Source organism: Pelecanus crispus, chromosome 8, assembly GCF_030463565.1.
Source record: "Pelecanus crispus isolate bPelCri1 chromosome 8, bPelCri1.pri, whole genome shotgun sequence".
NCBI lineage: Eukaryota > Metazoa > Chordata > Aves > Pelecaniformes > Pelecanidae > Pelecanus > Pelecanus crispus.
Window position 1 is genome coordinate 10,404,706 of NC_134650.1, and position 22,186 is coordinate 10,426,891.

General features: G+C 52.5%; 1 protein-coding gene across 1 annotated transcript; it reads left to right on the forward strand.

The window, feature by feature from the left end:
* The first annotated feature begins 20,327 nt into the window (after window positions 1–20,327).
* HRH2 (histamine receptor H2) lies at window positions 20,328–21,464 on the forward strand. Its single transcript, XM_009488030.2, has one exon. The coding sequence runs from the start codon at window positions 20,358–20,360 to the stop codon at window positions 21,462–21,464; it is 1,107 nt and encodes a 368-aa protein (XP_009486305.1). The 5' UTR covers window positions 20,328–20,357.
* Window positions 21,465–22,186: the final 722 nt, after the last annotated feature.

Genomic DNA, 22,186 nt, shown 5'->3' on the forward strand with positions numbered 1-22,186 from the left:
ACATAGTCAGGTAAGATCTTCCATATGTCTGTGCTGGACAAACTGCCTTGCTTTAGTGGTCTAGCCACCACAGTTCACAATCTGTACAACAATTTCCTTTTCAGATAAGAAAAGGCAGGTCTCTGCCATCTCAATGGATGAGTCTGCCTGCGGTGCCGCAGATGGAGGAAACCCAAAAAAATGCCCTAACTCGTAGGGCTGAGTGCCAGATCAGTACCTGAAAAACTGAGCCGTCCTCTGAGCTCTGAGTCGTTGCCAGTGTGCGTAACAACCGACTGCTGTGGTCCCAAGGTTTTGAAAGGCAAATATGTATCTTTCAAAATTTGTGGTTACAAAGAGTTGCAGTCTGCTTCTGCGACTGCTTTACTGGAAGGTGTTGATGGAAACTACCTCTGGGACCTGGCTGACGTTACCACCCACTCTGCAGGCTGTTGGCTGAGTCACGTCTTAGCCACCCAAATCAACAAAACTTGCAATGTTAGCAACTTCCCCTCTTGACGAGAAAATGCTGTGTATGTGCATGTGTGTTGCTGCAATCACAGCCACCTACAAGCAGCAGCAGCAGCAGCTCTTTTGGAAGACAAAATGTGGTGAAAAGAAACTTTAATTTCATCCTCGTTACAGCTCAGACTCATGGCTTCCAAAAAGTCATGTTCAGCAGAGAAAGCCTGTGTCCAAGCTTTGCTCTCACCATCAGCATTTCCTTGCCCATCCTTCAGCCTCCCAGGTGCTGTTATACATCAGGCCATGGTGCTGGAAGGTGGATCCAAGCAGCCCTGCCAAGTCAGCCTCGAGCTCATGGGAGGGAGAAGCTGCTACCGCACTCCCAACCCATGGCCCTTCTGCTGATCCATCCCAAGCATCTTGGATGTGAGATGCCACATTCCCCTCTCCAGGACTGAACATCACAGAGATGCTGGGGAGGGTGAGCCACCAGAAAGGAAAGTGAGTTGTCCATGAGGAAGTCTTGTCACCCCCACACCTTGGGTACCACCACAGAGATCTCAGACCACCTCATCCCATCCAGCTGTGAGCACAGCAGCTCTCTGCCTGCTACCAATGCAGCCGTGTGTGAACCACCATGGCCTGCAAGGAAACGCTCCTTGGTCTCAGGGATGCCTGCAGGTGATTATGTGAAATGTGAATAAGGAAAGCAGTTTGTGCAGAAAAGTAATGATCCCTTTGGGATCTTCCCAGTTTATACGCAATTACACCAAGCAGCTAAAAAGGAGGAGTGCTCGGCAGAGAAGGGAGGTGGATAATCTGCTGGTGTAAAGCCCTGCAGCTCCCAGAAGCAGTAAGAGAAGTAAAGCAGAGCTGGCATTAGTTTGCGTATATCATGACATCTGCTACGACCTCATACAGCCAAAACTACCTCTGTCTTCACCTGCGGTTGCTGATGAGTGTAGTGTAGAGTAACTCACTGAACTGAGCCTCATGCAGGGGATTCTGCTCCTTCATGCCAATTTATAGCCAATTCAGGATTTCAGCAACTATTATTTATCACCAGGGCTCCCTGCTAACGATTACCACATTGGTGAGGAGTTATTCAAAATGAGTTTCCAAATTAGCGACTCTGCATTCATTTCTTTTATGTTCGTTTCAGTTTATGAGGAATGTCAGCAAATCACAGGATCCCACTCAGTGTAAATTACCTGGGGATTTTACGCATGATCATTCTGCTGAGCTGCAAAGGCGGCGTGGCAGCGAGCTCATCATGCTGCCTGCAGTGCCTAAGGCACCAGGGAGGAGCCCAACCACTTCCAAAGGATGATCAGGTTGGAAAGATACTTAAAACATCTTGCAAGTATGGATGAGGCTTCCCCATGCAGACTAAAGCACGCCCAGGCTTTCCACCCATCTCCCAACTCCTACAAGGTAATTCCCCTCTCCCCAGATTTATCATTACTGAATGAGAGAGGAAACTGGAGCCTGCTCTTTTTCTGCCTGATTTTATTCTCTGAGACAAGAGCTTTTCTCCCTGACAGAAAGCAAACTTTCTGGCCAAAGAGTTTGTTTTGTTTAGAAGCGAAGAAATAGCAGGTCTTGACTCCACAGATTTCTGGCAACAGTTATGCCTTGGAAAAACAGTTGTGTTGGCAGCAAAGTGAGACTCCTGTTTGCTGGAGCAGCCTTTGGCCTCTGTGGATGTTTCTCCTGATCCCAGGCAGATGGAGCATATCTCCTACCCATGGCACTCCAGCGATTTCTACTCTAGGATCCCTGTGCCAAGTCAGACCAGCCTCAGCTATGGGGTGAGAGTCAAAGCCACAGGTTCCCACAAGGAGGGCTGGGAACAGGAGTTTATGTGCAGGCAGCAGAGTCGAAGATGCCAAGGGATGTCACTTGTCTTTGCAGAGGTGGAGGAACAGGAGGGCCAGGGGGGCGATGCTGAGGACTGGCTGCTCTGTCACATCAGAGTTGCACCAGTCACAGGTTCCTCAGGGTGCAGCTTGGTAGCAGTGGTCCCATGCAACAGCGTGGGGATATTTTTAAGCTGGGCTCGGAAGGACAAGGGCTGCCTGGTGAGGTGAGAGACAATGCAGACACACAAGGCAGAAAAATCAGAACTAGAAGTTTGCTCCAGGTGACATAGGCCAAAGCGAAATTGTCCCTGGCCATGCCCAAAGCTGTAGAAGAGCCCCAGGCATGGGACATGGGATGGAAGAAGCAAGTGTTTGCTTTTCTTCCAAAGTCTTCTGGCTGGGATTCAGTTTATCCCATGCAGATCCCTCCATTGCAGTAAGGATGGGTTTATTCTCCAGTAGAGGAATGACAAGTGTTTGCCCTTCATAAGCAGCCGGCCAGGAGCTAGCGAGTAGCTCAGCCAAGCACAGCAGGGCACTAGCAGCCACTCTGTAATGGCTTTCATGACAGCCAAAGTGGAGCTGGCAGTGGGCACAGCCGGTGGGACAGCTCTGGCTGTAGAGCAGCAGGACAGTGCAGCTGGTGGTCCTCCCCAGGGCACCAGGGCCAGGAGAGATACTAGTGAACTGGGTAGGACACAGCTCCAAATCCCAGGGCTGGCCTTCCCAAAACTGTGGTGCTGTTTGGACAAAAGCCTTGGCCTTCCTTTTTTTCTTCTTTTTCTTTTTTTTTTTTGGTATGTGGTCACATAAAACAGTGCTGGCCAGCTGCCTTCAGCCTTGCATTACCGTTCCTTCCCTAATGAATCTTCTGGGACCCACAAGCCCCGAATGCTGCATAACTCTCATGTTCTCTTTCTGCCCTGCAAGATGGCCACAGCTGATTTTCACGTTAAATTTCCCAGCTTGGAAACAAAGCAGCGTGAGGAAGGGCAGGTGATATTTCTTTCCGTTTCCCCCTTCAATGTAAAAGCAGGGCAGAGCTCCCGGAGGGACCAGAACGGAACAGCCACCCAGCCGTGGCTCTGAATATCGCTCGGTACATGGTGGTGCCCCAGAAATAGAAGAGGACTAGATAAAAATAAACCACTGGGACCATTTCTCATCTTGACCCTTGGGAACCAGGAATTTCCTTCCTTGTGGTCCTTCTTCCACCCCTGTGCTGCTGCTCGGCCCCCCCAGCCCCATCCCAGCCCTGTGCTGCTGGCTGCCCTCCTGACAGACTCTGACATGTGTGCATCCCTAAGTATAAAACCAGCTGGGTTCTGAGTCTGGGGACTTGTACACAGATATGGCTTGGAGTGTCCTTTAGTGGTTTTACACCTTGATCTCTGGAACATGTATTTCAAGCCCAGAAAGCCTTTTGTGCTGGCCAAGGAAATAACTACATAAAAGGACAGAGAGAGCTGATAAGGAATGGGGTAAAAGGATTGTGCTGCAAAGAAAAAAGGCAGCCTACCCCTATGTCTTGAAACGCCCAAGACATAAAGTGAAAACGGGCAAAGGTCAGGCTGAATTGGCTCTTGCAAAGGATGGCAAGAAAAATAACAAGAGAAGTCTTAGCTGTATACATCAGAGGAAAAGACAGAAAGAAGAAATGGAGATGCTGTACAGAGAGGATGGGGTATAGATTAAAGTTAGTCCGAGTGTGATCCAAAACTAATGCATCTTCTTTCTAACATCCTGTCAGTGTGCAGAGGGCACAAGGATAACAGGAATGAGGAGATGGATGTGGAAATGTCACATCCCTCCAGATCAAGAGTCAGAGGGCAGCAAGCTCATGTCATGGGCATGGCTGGTTCCCAACCCCCAGCACTGAACACCTGACACTGCAACCTGCCCATCGAAATGTTCACCAAGCATAGGGAAAGGGGAACAGAAAACAGAGCACCTCGACTTAAGAGAGGGAGAAATGCTGCTCCTCCAACTACAGACCATTCAGGTGTCCCATGCCACATGCCATGCATAGAGCAAAGTCCAAGAGAAGGGCGAGTTGGAGCTCTGAGCATATCAGCCTATTTTCCACTCCCCCAAGGGTGCCAGACAGCCTGATACCACTCGCAGATAAGATATTGCCTCTGTAAATGGGAGGAATGGAGATCTAATCTACCTCAACTGCAGCAAAGTGTTTGCTGGAACACCACGCCACTAAGTTCCCAATAGGCTGGGGGGACGGGGACTAGCCCATGGGCTGTGAGGCAGATCGGTGCCAGCACCCTGCTCCTGGGCTGGCAGGGCTATGGCAGGGGGCCGGAGCAGGCTTGGGACAGGTTTTTATGGATTATCTCAGCCGAAAAACAGGACTGGGTTTACAGCATTCACAGGCCTGAAATGTCCCACATAAATGGAGATCCAGAAGCAAGAGTCTTCAGGCATTTGCTAATTCTCCTTCCCATAATTGAAGCACTCAATTTCCCATCTGATTTCTAGATATTTCTAGAAAAACTCCCAGCTCTGCTAAGCAGGAAGTCAAGACTGCAACGTGCCTAATCAGCTATGCTAATCTAATACTGCCATGCAGAGCCAGTGCATGCAGCTCCCATCGCTAACAGGCTCTTGCTGCGTAGCCCAGCAGCAGCGTCAGTTTGTTTATTTGGAGTGATTTAGCTTTGAATTTCTCACCCTCCTTCCAAGAAGCCAGCACTCCCAAACACGAATTGCCCCATTGCACCTAGTGGTGCCTCTCCAGGCTTCAGAGATGGCTGGGAAGCAGGCTAGGTCCAGGGGGTCTCAGCTTGCAGAGGGCTGCATGGGACTACTGGAATAACCACAGCTCTAATTCAATTTCTACCCATTTTCCCTTTTGCCTGCATTTCATTATAGATTATTATTTTTTAAACTGAAGCAGAGTCGATTCTGCTTCCAACTGAATTGCCCACGGGCTGGCTCCTCTCCTCCAGCCAGCTGATACAATCTTTACAGCAAGCTCCTTCTCAGTGGACCTGCAGTCTTCAGGGAGCTATGCCTCGTTTGGGGAAAGTCCCTTGTCTTTTATGGAAAGCAGCATTTAATTTCCAGTTAGTGGCTGTTTCATGCGGCTTTTCAGCTAGATGAGAAATGGCATCCATCCACAGACTTAGAGTAATTTCCAGTTTGAATTGGGACAAAAAGTTGTCTTCTCAACCTATTTTGCAAGTAAAGTGTCCAGAGCAGTGACAGAAAGGGTCATTTCACTTCCATTTCCAGCATTTTCTACAGCCCGACCTACTTGTTATGCTGCAGATGAGCACAAATTTCTAAATAAGTTGTTTCAAAGCAAAAAACGAACCATTCTCCTTTGAAAAGTGTCAATGCGAGACTTCACATAGATTTCTAAATATAGATACCTCAAAAGAACAAGTGCAATAGGGAGACTGGTCAAAACGTATCCTTTTCTGTGCAGACTAGCAGCTTTGAAGAACCTGTGTTTTCTGATGAAAAGATGCTAAACAGCAAATGTTCCCTGGGCAGGTCCCTGCACTGCCGCAGCCCCAGCTCACCTGCCAGTGGCAGCATGGGCTGCTCGTCCTGGCGCAGGGGGCTGTGCCGGTCCTGTCCTGGCACAGAGCAGGGAAGCCACTGCATGCAGGATGACAGCCTGACAGCCTTTCCCAGGCCCATCATGGCTCTCTTCCACTTTCTTTGCTACCTGCCTCGTAGTTTGGGGTCCCGCTGTGGGGTATGCATAGGGGACAAGGGGAGGGCAGATGCTTCACCGGGCTGTAGAACTTGGCTCAGCTGCCTGGCCAGGACCCCTTGCAATTGCGCTATCCCTTGTCCCATCCCTTGTATAACCTAAACTTCATGGGTCTTCCCAAAGGGCGTCAGATCACAGCTCTGGTCCCATCACCTCCTGCAAGGCTGCAAAGGTTACTTTCGGATCCTCCAAACCCCATCCCCTGCCTCCCCTCGGACACCCTACACTGCGCTGGGGAGAGACCTGCAGGCAGGGAATCAGCGCCGGGGCAGCAAGCAGCCACGGGGACAGTCCTGCCTTTCCTGAGCAAGTCCAGGTGAATCTCACTAAAAGATTTCTGAGCATTTTTGTAATGATTTGAGCTGTTCTGGAGCACTCCCCGCAGACTCCAGCCAGGTTTCGGGGGGGGGAAGCATGTTCTTCTGAGAGATCTGTCTCTTATTTTTGTCCGCGCGTTGAACATAGCCTCTAAATTAAAATCTTCTATTTCAAGTCTATTTTGATCAATTCCACTTCCTTCGGTTTAAAAGATACAATAAGAATAGATGAGCTCTTACAAATTAAAAGCCTCTCTTGCTTAACAAATTGTCTCTCTGCAATAATTAATTGTCTGGAGAGAGATTCCAGCCCTACGTTTTTGGCCTCGTTCCAGGCTGCATAAGGAGGGGGGCGGGAATGTATATTTGGGAATTTGTTGCCTCACCACACTGGTTCTCACGCTTCCCGTACAAGGCAGGATGGGTCTCACCAGTCCACCTGGGGCAAGCCCACCCTGGGCACAGCAGCGTCTGCTCTCCTCTGTCAGCACGGCTATCACCGAGCACCTGTCACAAGTCTCAGCTTGTGGTTTGCAGGGGGAAGGCTCCAGGCACGTTTCACTGCCTGCTTTTATTTTTTTTCATAGGTGATTATTATTAGATGGCAGGTGTTTCACTCTGAGCCACTACAGCCGTTCCCATGTTGATGGTTCCGAGAAGTTAATGGTATATAGGTATTGTATATATGGAAGATGTGAAAGCAATGCACGGGTGCTGGGACGGCTGCTGCTAGCAATGTCTCTTGCCAGGTGCTCCAACTCCGTGCTGTCTTTGGGATTTTGTCCAACCTAAACTTCCTTAAGAAATTCCTTCCAGTGGATGACTGGATGAGTAAGTCTAAATTAACCTTAGTTTTTGCAGTCTAAGCCCTTGGCTGCTACTTCTCTTCTCAGGGGTAGGGAGCTCCTACTCTCCTTCCCTGTGGCGAAACTAGAAAATGTGCAGGTTATGACGTCTGCTCCTTCCAAATCCCATCAGTCTCAGAAGACATGTCCTCCAGGCCTCTATGATGGGTGCTCCTCACCTTGGAGCTTTTCAGCCAGAAGGTCGTAGTTGGCTTTGCTCACCCTGGTAGATGCTCCAGGTCATCCTGCACACAGGAGACAAAGGGGAGGCTGGTATCAGCCGGGATCATGCCTGGGACTGTGAGAAGTCCCACCTGCAGCACAGGACATTCACACTGTGGGTCAGGGCAGAAAGATCCTCTACTTTTTTACCCCCTCCCACATGCAGTTGCAACCCCATTGCCAGCCAGGGAACAGCATCCCACAGCCGCAGCCCCCATTTTTACAAAGTTGCCTGCAGTGGGACATGAGGTGGAGGTCACAGCAGTTTGGCACAGAGGAACGGCACGTTCTAGGGAGGGTGTCGCAGCCTCTGCCCTGGCCTGGCTGAGCTTGCCCACACCACTGTGAGGAGCCACCAACAAAGCCATGCTCCTCCCTCCACGGGTGGCCCTCGTTGTTGGGGTCTGCATGCAGGGACCTGCTGGTGCTGCGCATCCACACTGGTGCCCAGCTCCTCATCTCTTGCTGGGAGCTGCTCAGCACCGCATTGGCTTCATGGTCCCTCTGCAACCCTCGGTCCTTGCACTGCCTCCCCCTGCCCCATCTGCCCGTGCTGGCAGGTCAGGCTGTGGCACAGCAGGGTCCCAGTGCAGGGCTCAGGCAGGGTGTGAGCTGGCAGCAGCAGCCAGCAGCCTGCCTGGACAATGCCTGCATCCAGGTCCATGCACTGAGCTCCATGCTCTTTGCCAGCCCTGCAGCAGTCCCGCTGCAGGGGAGCGTTTTGCTAATCCTTTCATTCCTACCGCATGCCCAGCAGCACAGCTTCCTGCCAGCTTTGCAGGGAAATGCACCTGGGACTCAAGCAGGCAATCCTTCCCTGCAAAGTGATGGGGCAGGAGCCGGCTTCCAGCCCTGAAAGGTCCTAAACCACCCAAACAGCCTCAGAGCAGGCGCTTATATGTACAGACCAGCCTTCACTGGCCCCAAGCTGAAACCAAACAGCTCATTCCCACAGAAATTGGCAGACCTTCCTGACAGAGGGCCCAAAAATGCTGGGAGGGTTCTCAGCAGGGCTGCAGCCCAGAACATCCCATCCTCCCACCCTGCTGCTGGACCAAGAGCAACCTACAGCTCAGCCTCCTCCACACCCAGAGAGGGCAACAGCTTTGCACAGCCCCAAATTAACCTGCTGCCACAAGATATCACCCAGGCCATGATCTCAGCAGTGTTTGGAGGAGGATTAAATGTTTATCTGGAAAACAAGGACATGCACAATTGCATTTGGCAGGATTAGTGCTAAAGCCCATAAAAGACCACTCATCAGAGCTGTAGCTGGTTTTTTTCTTCCTGGGGACACCTCATGCACTCCGGCGGGTGGGTGCACGCTCTGCCAAGGTTCCCATTCCCCTCCCAGCCTTGTGGTCTGGTGGGAAATGACTGTCACCTCCTCCCACGGACCTAAGCCTTTCCTTTTTCTCTTTACAGTGCGTCAGAGAGATGAAAAACCCTGTACCAGTGTCATACAAACTGCTCTTTCCCCAGCAGAGTTTACTTTATGAACAGCTGTGTTTCAATGCATTGCGGACCCTCCTTAGCCCTTGGACACACTGGGAAACATGCGAGCCTTCAACTGCCTGAAGAATGCTCCGTACTAGTGTGAAGCCAGACAGCACCCTCCAGTCTTCATTAAGAGCTTGGAGAGCTTTGTATAACACAAATAGACCGGCAACCTGGAAATAAACCTCTAACATCCTCTCTCTGCACTGAGAGAAGCTTAAGAAATATATCACAGACTGTGTCTATAGTCTGACACTATATCACAGCAGATGGGATCCTGCTAAGCCTCCTTGGGACCAGCACTGTAGCAGCTAAGGGGGTAGGAAAGGCCCGAGCATCCTTTTCTTCTCCAGTACATGTGTCCCGGTACAGGAAAGGTGCCTTTGGACAGAGATATTCCTGGAATAGCCAGGATTTATGGCATGCCAAAAATATATACACAAGCAGGACGTTGCTCTGGAGCTCAGCCACAGCCCAGCGAGGGTCTCCCACTGCCATGGGGAGCTGCCTGGTCTGCAGGCAGGAGCAGTTCCTTGCACAGCCCCGAGACCACCATGTTGGACTCCCTGCAGCTGTTTTACACATCCTTTCCTTACAGTATTTATTTCCCACAAGTATGCTCTGGCTTACACAGCCCCCAGAAGAGAATATCAGAGATTTCTGTCATAATTTACCATTTTGTCCAGGACAGAATTTCACTGGAAAGACTTGTTTAAAAAAAAAAAAAAAAAAAGCAAGCATATTAACAATCAGGGAGGTCACTTTTTTTTATTTTCACCATGTATATAATCTACTGGAAATCAAAGTGTTTGGATGATTCAAGTAAGCTACTGTCCTCCCAGCTAGGCAGGAAGAGCAGCAGTCTGTGACAGGGTCAGGACCTTTCCATGGCTTTTTAGTTTTGATTTTTCCAGAGGAAACAACTAAGCACAAGTCCCATTTCCCTAACCCAAGATCTTCTGCCAGAGTTCACATAAATGTCTCTGAAACCCAATGGGATGCCTCACTGGCTCCTCTCAGTCTGCACTGCCTGAGGAGCTGCTCCACATCCAGATGCTTTGTTTTCTAGGTATTTTCTACTCCTCTTCCCCTACCTCCTTTGGCTTTCCAAACCCAGCCCAGGCTGGGGAAAACAGCACAGGGCTGCACCTCCGAGCCCTTCTCAGAGATGAGCTGCCATATGTGATCTCCCAGGTTGGCTGCCACCTTCCAGGCATAACTTCACCATCTGAGACTTTTCAAAAGCTCCTATGTTTGCCAAATCTCACATCCCTATTCCTGGAGTCCCAGACTTTCCCTGGCTTCTCTTGCACTTTCCCAGTTCCCAGCATTGCTGTAGCCTTTAATAACTGCTGCTTTACACACATACACAGAGGATGTCAGAAGACCTCTCCTTGCTATTTCCTGAGTTATTCACTCCAGGGCTCAGCACAGCCCACTTGGGGAATGTCCCAGTTTATGAGTGTCTCTGGTTGCTGCCTGCTCCATGCAGCCCAGCAAGCCTGGCCGTGGGTCACCCGTTGGGTCTGGTGGGTCTCAAGTGCCTCCTTCCTTTTCAGAGCTTGCCACCACTGATGTCTTCCAGCCACAGCCTCTGCAGGTATTACATCTGCCACTTCCCAGGTTGCTTCTGCAGATGTGCAGTGCACAGCAGCCCATGCCAGCAGGAATGCTACTGCATGGCTCCTTTTGGCTCTAGGCCTGGCTGCTTCCCTGCACCTCACTACATGGTCCATGCAGGCTGTACTTCTCACATCTCCAGTGCTGTTCTCCAATTAACTCAGATCTAGCATACCAGCCCACATCACCCCTGAGAAGCTCCATAGTCACCCAGCCATTGCACAAGGTCAGATTTCAAGGATCTCCTGTGCTCAGGGGTTTGCAGAAGTGGTGGGCTTCCCCATGACCCAGACACCCCTGCAAGCCCGAGGCCACTCCGCCACTGCACTCCCAGCACCCTGTACACAGCGTCCTTCTGCAGAGCTAGGACTGAGGGATCCAGGCTGGGGACAGGCACGGAAGCCTGGCCCCAGCTCCAGCCACCAGCCCAGTCTCTGGCTGCTGAGTAGGGTGGGTCGGAGTGCTGGACCCAGCAGCTGGGGGAGGCAGCGTAGCGGGGACAGTGCAACCATTCCTCTCTGCTGGCTGCCCACAGGGGCTGATGAAGCCCAGGTGAGAGTTTGAACCCTCGAAGCTCCCCAGAGATGTTGGGAAGATGGAGCACGCTGAGCTCAGAGCCTGCCCCATTGGGCTTTCCTGCCCCACAGGCAGCAGGAACATTTTATTGGGAGGAATTAGGGCAAAGGGGCTGGAGACAGGATCCTGGCCGCTAACCAGAGCCATTTATCCCTACATGGCACTTCCCATCCTGAGATTTCCAGGTGAAACATCCCTAGAGCAGAGCCAAGCGAGGGGCCCTGAAATAAATCAACACCCCAGAGACTTTAGCCAACACAGATATTCCTGAGCAGATTTTAATCTTGTTTTGCAAGAGGAATCTCTCTGCCGTCGCACACTGCACACACCAGCCACTTGAGAAGCTCCCAGCAGCCAGTCCACGGCTCTGCTACCCAGACACATCACAGAGCTGCTGATCAGTGTGAAAACTCTCCGGCTCCAGCAGATCATAAGCTTATTAAAGATAGATCTGTGCTTTGGGCTGCAGAGATAAACACATCTGTCCTGGTTGTGGCTGGGATAGAGTTAATTTTCTTCCTAGTAGCTGGCATAGTGCTGTGTTTTGGATGTAGGATGAGAATAATGTTGATAACACACTGATGTTTTAGCTGTTGCTGAGCAGTGCTTACACTAAGTCAAGGACTTTTCAGCTTCTCATACTGCCCTGCCAGCGAGGAGGCTGGAGGTGCATGAGAAGCTGGGTGGGGGCACAGCCAGGACAGCTGACCCAAGCTGGCCAAAGGGCTATGCCATGCCATATGATGTCATGCTGAACAAAAACTGGGGGGAGTTGGCAGCAGGGGCGCAGCCGCTGCTCAGGAACTGGCTGGGCATTGGTCAGCAGGTGGCAAGCAATTACTTTGTGCATCACTTGTTTTGTGTCTTATTTTATCATTATTACTTTCCCTTCCTTTTCCATCCTATTACATTGTCTTTATCTCCACCTACGAGTTTTACCTTTTTTCCGATTCTCTCCCCCATCCCACTGGGGCAGGGAGTGAGTGAACGGCTGTGCGGTGTTTAGCCGCCTACTGGGTTAAACCATGACAACATCAAAGACATTTTGGTCTGCGTGCCAGTGCCGTCAGTATCCCCATTTGGCAGAGATGGAAGCTGGGACGTGCTCTCCGTTCCCAGCACAGGGCGCTGGGGGAGCTCAGCCCAGCTGGGGGAGCAGCAGGATCCGTCTCCTTCCACCTTGGGGAGCCCAGGGCCACATTCGGACTGTAGTAAGTCAGTCCCTGGCTATTTGCTCAGGGGGCTCAGAAGTGGCTGGTGCGGACTGAAGCACCTCACTCGCAGTGCATCGCTGCCGATGCCGCTCTCCCCTGGCCACAGGGAGCCAGGGAGGTGGCCGTGCTTCACTGGAGCTCTGGAGAGCTCTGCTGACAGCCTGGGACCTACTCAGCTCAAGAGGGAAAGCTAAAAGGGGAAACAGGTCCTTGCACAGCTGGCCTGGCAGTTGATATTCGTACAGTGCTTTGAAACCCACAGATGAAAGATTTGAGAGACACGAAAGGCCGTCACTGCCTGTTTGTCATTTCGTGTGGTTCCTCCCTGCCATCACACGTGCAGGAGACAATTTGCAGCAGAGGTGAGTACAGCCTTGCGGGAAAGATGCCCAGCCCGGAGCACCCCTGCCACTGATCCGGAGCACATGAAGACTCTCCCCACCATGGCCCAGAACCCCCAGCACGTGGGCACGGGTTCCTCCTGCCGCCTTGAGTTGCACAAGGAGCAAATTTACACCCCGGCATTGGCTGGGCTCCAGTTTCCTCTTCCCGCTTTGCAGCTACCCCCGCTCCGGCCCCCTTTTCCCTTATCTCTCCCCAGGGGAACCCGAGAGCCTCCATCCTCCCTGCAGCCTCTGAGCCATCTCAGACAGCCCAGCTCCGGACTCGGCTTGCTCTCAGGGGGCTCACACCAATTGCAAAGCCAGGTTTGCGCTGGGAGGAGCGAGTGACGGCATCAGGCCTCCCGGCAGCAGGCAAGTGCCTGCCTACAGCAGAGAGCCACTCGGGAGGGAGGCTTCGCACATGGCGAGCAAGCAGCAAGTGCTCTGAAACCTTAACATTAGCGAGGAAGGTGACGGCAGCCCGCGCAGCAGCAGCGGCAGGCGGGAGGCAGCGGGCAGCCCGCAGCCCTCTCTGTGCCTGGCACGGCTTGGTGGAGCCCGACACACCGTGCGCCCAGGGGATGGCTCTCTTTCAGCATTTCAAATCTGCCGGATGATAACCTCGGTGTCTGAGTTCACAGCTCTGATCCCGCCCACTTGTGCTGCCTTCACAAACTGAGCCACGCACGCCTGGGGAAAGTTGGAGGCAGCGGCAGCCACCGAGGGCTCCCACCTGCTCAGGGGCTGTGGGCAAGCAGCACCTTTCCCAGGTAAAGCTTTTGCCTTACTTTTCGCTTAGTTGTTATGCTGGTAATTCAGTTTCTAGGTGAGATCTCAGAGGGGTTGGTGGGTCCTCGCTGAGGTTGGGGTGTGCTAAGCACCCTGCAGTGGGCCACCCAGGTCAGGGCGAGAGGGTGTCGCCCGTCGGACCCTTGCACCGTCGTCATCCTGCTGTGCCTGGAGCAGAGGCCAGTTTGGGGACTTTTGCTGGCAGGGATTGCCGGAGCCGGGAACGTCAGGGTGTATTGGGTCTGGCTGAGATGGAGTTAATCTTCCCCATAGCAGCCCTCATAGTGCTGTGCTTTGTATTGGTAGCTAGAAAGGTGTTGGTAACACACCAGTGTTTTGGCTACTGCTGAGCAGTGCTCACACAGCATCAAGGCTGTCTCATTCCCCCCCTCACCAGTAGGCTGGGGGTGGGCAAGGTCTTGGGAGGGGCCATAGCCAGGACAGCTGACCCAAACTGACTGAAGGGATATTCCATACCATATGACATCTGCTCAGCAATACAGGTTAAGAGAAAGGAGAAGGAAGTGGGGGCATTCATTATTTACATTTGTCTTCTGGAGCAACCGCTATGCATACTGAAGTCCTGCTTCCTGGGAAGTGGCTGGACATCACCTGCTGATGGGAAGTAGAAAATAAATCTTTTCCTCTTGCTTCCACGCGCAGCCTTTGCTTTTGCTTTTATTAAACTGCCTTTATCTTGACCCATGAGGAGGGTTTTCCATCTCATTTTCTCCCCTCATCTCCTGCTGAGGAGGGGAGTGATAGAGCAGCTTGATGGTGCCTGGCATCCAGCCAGGGTCACCCCACCACGCAGGGTCAGAGGGAGTACTTGGGTGGAGGGTACCCAGGGCACAGAGGCAGAGCCCTGCCCTGCCTAAACATCTGTGGGTGTGAAGCATCTCTGCCCAAGCAGCCTTCCCACAAGGTTTGCTGCTAAGCCAACTTCTTGCACCGAGCTGCCTGAGCCCTTTCTCCAAGCACCCCAGCCCCTCCATCCAGCCCTCTGCACCCTGGCAGTTGGTGGGCATGTACTGGAGCAGGGCTTGCCCCGTCTGGGGGCACGGTTGGCTCTGTGGGGCAGGGTACCCCCAGGGCTGGGCACCCCCAAGCTGGGCTGTAGCACTGGCACAGGAGGGGTGGGTAGTCCCCAGGGTTATGCAGTGCCTGCTGTTCCCCGGCTGGGATAGGCTTCGGCAGGACACTCAACCCTGGGACTTCTGCTGGGAACTGACGCAACTCCAAGCGCACCCGTGAGCCTGCTGCCTCTGTTTTCACTTTCACCTTTCTCGGCCACCCTCTGCAGACCAAACTTTTGAAATGCTGGTTTCCATATACCTCTTTAGGTTTTCTGCTTTCAGGGGTCCCAAACTCCCTTTTACCCAGAGCCCTTTTCTTCCTGGGGAGCATAATGGAGGGCTGGTGACCATGACGGGAATTGTGTCCTGCCTCCCCCAGCCCCTCTGCTCATGCCAGAGGCAGTAATTTCTGCTGTGTTATCAGTCAGGCTTCAGGCTGGGGTGGAGCAGAGGAAGCACCAGATTCTGGAGGAGACCAAGGAGCAGGGACAAAAGTGTCTGGGGGTGCAGCCAGGCAGGACCCTGGTGTCCCCCCACAGCCCCACAGAGGTTGCAAAGGGGCTCTGCAAAAATGAGACTGCAACTGTCTGTGTGCATCTCTAAGATCGCAGGGTAAGCTGTGTCTACCTACCTGAAGGACAGCACGGGGCACCTTGGATGGGTGAGCACCCATGAGCAGCACACCCAACAGCCCTGCCCCAGGGAGCAGAAGGGAGACAGAAACAAGGGAGCAAGAGCTCCAGCGATGGGGCTCACCAAGCGCAGGGGCAGAGGCGTGCTGGGGGATGCTATGGGGCGCAGCACTGCATGGGAGACGTGGGGAAGAGCACAGCCTCACCAAAGCCCTCCATGGACAGCAGGGCAAGCTAGTTTCTGCACCACTCTCATGTTTGTCCCCTCTCACATTGCCTTCAAGCCCCAACTCTAGCAAGTCTGGTCTTGTCCCATCATGAGGCAGGCTCATGGCTCTGGCAGAGGATGGAAACAGCCCTTTGCCAGGGTCCCTGCAGCTCCTAGCCCTGCCTGCTCCCCACCATCAAACCTCAAACATCCTGTTTCAGACCAGAAGAAATCCCTACCCTCCTGCCCATCTCACAGCCTTGGCTGAAGTACCTCTCACAGCATGCCCAGATGTTTAATCGCTGAAAGCACTTGAACATAATTTTAGAAAAAGCTGTGGTGCTCCGCTACAAGCTCTGCAGGGCCACGGAGTTTGCTTTGCTCCTAAGTGACTTATGCCAGCACTTTGCTCAGAAAGAAGCTAACACAGGAGGCAGAGTGACATTTCAGGTCTGTCTGAGAGCAGAGCCGTCCTGTCCCCAAAACAGAGCTGAAATGCTTCATGCGGAGCTTCTCCTGAGCCCCCAGCCATCACTGTCGGTGCCCTTTTGGGTAGTGGGAAACACTTTCCAAAGACAGGCTGCCACATTCAGGCACTCACCGAGTGCTCCTTTCTGCCCATGTATCTGCTTGTGGTGCCGATGTACCTAGGCTTTTAACAGATTTTAAACAAACCTATTATGCCAGAAGTACGTGAACGGAGAGCAGCAAATGTATTACCTACACTGCCGGAGTGGGCACTGAATCCCATTAGTCTTGCTGCAAAAGTGCACAAAGTGTTAGAATAAACAATGCTGAAGGAAAGGATGCTGAAAGATGGGGAGGAGGAATAAAAGGGTAAAATGCAACAGAAATTTCCCATGGATAAATCACAGCCCCCTCCTCAGAGGAGATAATTGCCATTTTAAATGGGAACACAGTGGATCAAATGTAATGTGGGCTGCAACAGAGCAGAAAATACCTGTTTAGGAAGGAGAAGGCAGGAATTACTATGAGAATTTTAAAGAGGCTAATGGAGAGACGATAGTACATTACAAGGGAAGGATCATTAATGCTCCGGAGAAGGCTATTAATAGAGTTCCTTAAAGATCAGCCTAGAGATAAATTTTATTTAATGGTTTTCATTAGTGATCTTGGCTCAGAAAACAGGAGTTTCTCTAAGAATATGTACTGGTGAGAAACTTGGGAGAAGTTTTAAACTGGACAAGGGACTAAGTACTAGAGGAGAAGCAGCAGAGGATCCGAAGATCAGCAGAAACACAACAGGCTGGCACAAGTTCATATGCTTAGGGACTAACTGCAAAAATTGCTACTCTAAGCAGCTGAAAACACCATAGGAAAAATATCTGACTTTTAGGGAATCCCAGGATGACTGCAACAAAACAAATGCAATCTGGCAAGTCTTCACAGCAGAGATAGTGTCCATCAGAGCACCGGTGCCACTGGAAAAGGCATTAGAAGGATGACCCGGAAGCAACGCCCTATTCTGGTCCCTCACTGTCAGGAGGGTGATTTTTGAAACAGGAACAGGTCCAGGCTGTGATAATGAGGATAATTAGGTAAACATAAAAGCTGCCTGGTGAGACAGGGCTGGAAGGGTATCATTTATTCAGGCTATTGCTAGAAAGGCTGCCATGGGAAACAGCTGCTCCACTCGTACATCAAGGAGGAAATGAACTCGCTCTGCCAAAACGCAACAGGAGCAGAGGACGCAGGACCAGTATTAAAGGTGGCTGCGAGTGACCTGGGCAGAAAACTGGGGCAGATGTGGAGTCCCAGAGGGCCAATGCTCCAGGAGAGAGCCCTGAGCTGGGTACATTGCCCCAGGGACTGCACTCTGCCAGCAGCAGGCTGACACCACAGCCCCCCATCTACAGTAGCCTTCCAGCCTGCTTTTCCTGCAAAGCCACGTCTGGAGGCTGTAATCACTCGGGGGAATGCTTCCGTGAGATAATTTGGCTGAGGGATACAGGAAAGTCTCTCACACCCCTGCCACAGTTAGGGTTGCAACATCCCATGTTCAAGCTGGCAGGCAGCAGGTTGTGCCCTGTCCCATGGAGGAACAAAGTCCCAAGGGTTTGCAGGCACCCGAGCCCTGCAGCCCACATGTGCAGGGAGGCTGTCCGTGCCTTGAGAGCTGCCAAGAGCCCAGCTCTACCAGGACTCCTCTGCAGGGATGAGGACACCTCTGTCCCCTTCATTTGGGACCCCTGCTCCTTCCTTCCACAGCTCAGCCCAGTGGCTCCATGTCACACACCCTGCCTGAGGAAAAAAAAAAAAAAAGACAGTGCCCATTTCTTGCCCTGAGCTAATTAGAAAAAGCAATAAGAAACAAAACTACTTCTGGCCAGGTCTGCAGCACAGGGCTGCACTGGGGGCTGCCCCATGGCATTGCCTGCACCATGGTGGGTGCCAAGCGCGCTGATCCATCCAGAGCTGGGACCCACCCAGAGCTGGGACCCGCCAGCAGAGCCCAATCTGAGCCCTGGCAGAGCCCACGTGAGCTGCGAGAGCTGGTGGCAGGAGCAGGTTGTTGACGTGTGGTGAAGCAGCCACGTAGGAGGCTGCGATCCACCCACAGCATTTCCTAAGTGTACTACTCCCCCTATAATTTATCCTGCCATTTCCACATGTTGGGAGCAACGAAAACACATCCCTTTCACTTGGAAATACCCTTCTCTGAGAACAACCTGTTCTCATCATTGCCGTCAGCGGGCAGGCAGCACTCAGCTTGTTCCACGCTCCTTTTGTGCGCAAACAAAGAGCTTTCCGTGGCAAGAGCCTGCGCTGCAGCAGGAGGTGAGGAACCGCTCCACATGCTGCCGCCGTCGCTGAAAGCATTGCATCCCTCTCTTGACAGCCTTAACGCCAGCACCCAAATTCAGAGGACCCCCTGTCTGGCAATGAGTTTGCTCTGCTCAGCAGAAGGCTTCCCACAGGCCAGTTCATCACTTGTCATTTACTTTCAATTCTTTTAGAAGCAGCAGGGCTGCAGGTATCATCTCTAATCTCACCAGTCCAGTCCCCATCTCTCCACTGTATGGCTCCTGGCAATCAGTGGTTATTTACTCATACAGTCTCCCCAGTATACTCCCTCCCTGGTCCCCCATGTCTTTAACCTTGAATCAAGGACATAAATCATCTGAAGAATATTTCAACCTGTTCCACATCCTTATCTTGTTCTTGCAGGGTGAGTTTAACTTTAAAAATCTCACCGCCGTCCTCTACCAAGACTGGACCTTTTCATTTCCTGGAGTTTATTCTGTTTGCTCCATCTCTGCAGCCTGTTGCACCCTGCAGAGAATCAGCTCTACCTTCCTGCACAAGCCTGGGCACCACCAGGGAGTGCTTCGCTGCTGCTCCATGGGCTGCGGAGAGCCTGGGGAGCTGGGGCCTGCACCACCCAGGGGGACTGGCACAGCTCTCCCTCACCAGCACATTGGGGAGGAGGGGGAGACCCATCACCTCACCTGGAAAGCACATAGAGGGAGACCACAGCTGCAGCCCAGGCAGCTCCATGGGGGTCCCAGCACAGGCAGTTGGGACCCTCAGCCTGCTCCCAGCCCCCTCTCTCTCTTGTCCCTACAGTGCCTCAGTTTCCCTTTAGGCACCTTCCCGACATGGGTGTTGCTTGCAATCACACAGGAACCAAGGCCCCTTTGAACCTCATAGCAATGTGGTCCTGGAGACCACCACAACCAGCAGCTAAAAGCTCTTTTGGAGGTTAGAAAGGTTTGCTGTGTTGTTTCTGCCCTTGCAAAATATGGCTTTTTGTTATTTACATCCAGACAGAAAATAGTCATAAAAAGTAAGTCTACGAGGTATGTTCTCTACTCTGTGTCCCTGTCCCACAGCAGGAGCAGCTCCATTCAAACTCTCCCTGAAAAACAAACCTCCATGCTGCCCTTCAGCTGCTGGGAACCAGAGTGATAAAGCTGTCAGAGCCCTTTCCGGCCACGTCCTCCCCAGGACATTGTACCATGGACAGATGGGTTCCTCTTTCCTCCCAGGGCCCTGAGCAGAGCGAGCATTTCCCCTCTGGGCTGCAGGAGGTTGCTGACGGCAGGGACCAACACAAGGCATGGCCTGCTGCAAAGTGCTGATACAAACACAAAGTTTAATGAGACTTAAAGTCACAGCTGAGCTCCAGAAATTACATAGGAGTGACAAATTTTGCTAGATTGCATAAGAAAAGCACACTGCTTTCTCAGGAAAACTCTTTCCTCATATCCTCCCAGTCCTTGTTTTTATTGTAAGCCTGTAGGAACTTGGTGCCTCTAAAATCCCTGCCCTTCTCTCAACAGCCACGCATTACATGGGCACCCCTGGAGCTGGGGGAGGCCAGCTGGCAGCAACATGTGCCTGGCTGCCAAGGGACTTTCCAAGTCAGGTTTAAGTGGGCTGGAGCACCCAAGGAGGTGCAGACGCCCCATTTCTGGAGGGGTTTGAGGGGCAACTCAAAGGACCTTTGCCTCCTGCAGCTCTGAGTTGGTGCTTTCTTTGCAGGTTGTCCTCGGGAGGTGGCAAAGCTCTGTCCCTGCTGGAGCACTGCTGACCACTGTCACCAGCCAAACATGCAGAGTGCGTGAGACCCCATGGGACCTGACCCCATGGTCACTCAGAGGAAAAGAGAAGGCAGGAGAGGAAAAGGGAGCAGTTGAGACCCACCAGCAGCTGCCGTGGCCAATCGGCTCCAGCACTGAGCTCCCGGATGGGGCCAACGGGCACAAGCAAGTCACAGGGCCACATCTTTCCCTAGACCATGTCATTCCTAGTATACAAGGCTGAAGACATGAAGTGACTCTGCAATGTTCTCCAAGGTCTCTGTAGGCCCAAGGTCGCTTTGGAAAGGGCTCTAGGGCTGCCTGGTAGAGGCTCACACCAAGTAGCTTTGGAGCTGGTGAGAGCAGGACTGTTCCATCCATACAACTGCACTATGGATCCATGTTACAACTATACAAGCTCTCAAAAAAGGATGGACTTCCCCCTGCAGCTGCTGGTTGGGTCTTTCCTCACCATCCTCATCATGATCACTCTCTGTGGTAACGTCATCGTCTGCCTGGCCGTCACCCTTGACCGCCGGCTCCGCAGCTTGACAAACTGCATCATTGTCTCCTTGGCCATCACTGACCTGCTGCTGGGCCTCCTGGTGCTGCCGTTCTCTGCCTTCTATGAACTCACCAAAGAGTGGCCCTTCGGCAGCATTTTGTGCAACATCTACACCAGCCTGGACGTCATGCTGTGCACGGCTTCCATCCTCAACCTCTTCATGATCAGCCTGGACCGCTACTTTGCTGTCACCACCCCACTCCGCTACAGCCAGCTGGTCACTCCCTCCCGGGTGGCTGTGGGTTTGGTTGTTATTTGGACCGTCTCACTGATGGTCTCCTTCCTACCCATCCACCTGGGCTGGAATACCAACGGGACAGCAGTCCAAAATACAGTTCCCAACTGCAACAAGGAATGCACACTGGAGGTGAACCCTGTGTATGGGCTAGTGGACGCCCTGCTCACCTTCTACGTCCCTTTGGTCATCATGTGCAGCACCTACTACCGGATATTCAAGATAGCAAGGGAGCAAGCCAAGAGGATAAACCACACGTGGTGCTGCAGCAGCAACACCCCCATGCCACCCATGGTGAAAGAGCACAAAGCCACCGTGACGCTGGCAGTGGTGTTAGGAGCATTCATTGTGTGCTGGTTCCCCTATTTCACAGTGTTCACGTACCGAGGGATGTGGGGGGACAGCAGCGTGAAAGGCACACCCATGTCCATTGTCCTCTGGCTGGGCTACACCAACTCAGCCCTGAACCCCATCCTCTACGGGACACTCAACAGGGATTTCCGGATGGCATACCAGCACTTGCTGCACTGCTGGAGGACTGGGGGCCCCAGGAGCTCCCGTCTGCCTCCTGTCCAGAAGGTGCAGTCCAGGGGCAGGAGTGGCCAGCAAGGACAGGGCAGACAGGAGGGTAAACCCCTGAAACTGGAGATGAGGAACGGGAAGGGGATCTTGCTGACCGATGTAACCTTCAAGAGGTAAGAGCCTTCTTACATGTGGGGCTTTGACAGTAGGTTCGTCCCCAGAGAGGAAGGCAGAGGTGGGGACCCCATGTTGTCCATGAACTTTTATGCAATGAGCCAAAGTACCAGCAGGAGATCCTTGCCCAGGCAACTCTTGATCTTTGCAGCCACTCAGAAATACATCACCACCAGTGGGGACCCAGCTCGTGTCCCTCCATGCTGGCAGCACAGGTCCAGCTACTCCAGCTTCACACATGGCTGGCCACGCCTGCAATCGCCACCCATTCACAGGGAGCACAAAATGGCCCTGGCTTTGCTGGGTAATGGGGACATTTTGCCATGAGATTTTGCTGTACAGAATGGGTTGCAGCTATTAGCTGCGGCTGCTCCCAAAAACCAGCCGTGTCCCACTCTCTGGTGGCAGGCAAAACCTGTGCCCACAGCAGAGCTGCAGGGAGCTCAGGAAAGGTGACTGCCCATCACAGGGCAGACACCAGGGTGTTAGCGCTGGGGCACAGAGTCAGGGTGCCTGCGGTCAGGCTGTGAGTCCCTGCAGGAGCGAAGATCCAAGTCCCCATCTCCCTGCAGAGCAGCTCAGCAGTTTCCCTTCCTGGCCGAGCCACGCACCCTCAGCATTTCGCCTGTCAATTGGCATCAGCAGCAAATTCAGCCAACAGCAACTTCTATTCCCATCTAAGGAAAGGAGCAAGAATAGCCAAAATGAGGTTGGCAAATCTTTTT

Excerpts from the sequence above, each read along its gene's own strand:
- HRH2 (XM_009488030.2), top strand. The coding sequence starts at position 20,358 with ATGGATCCATGTTACAACTATACAAGCTCTCAAAAAAGGATGGACTTC.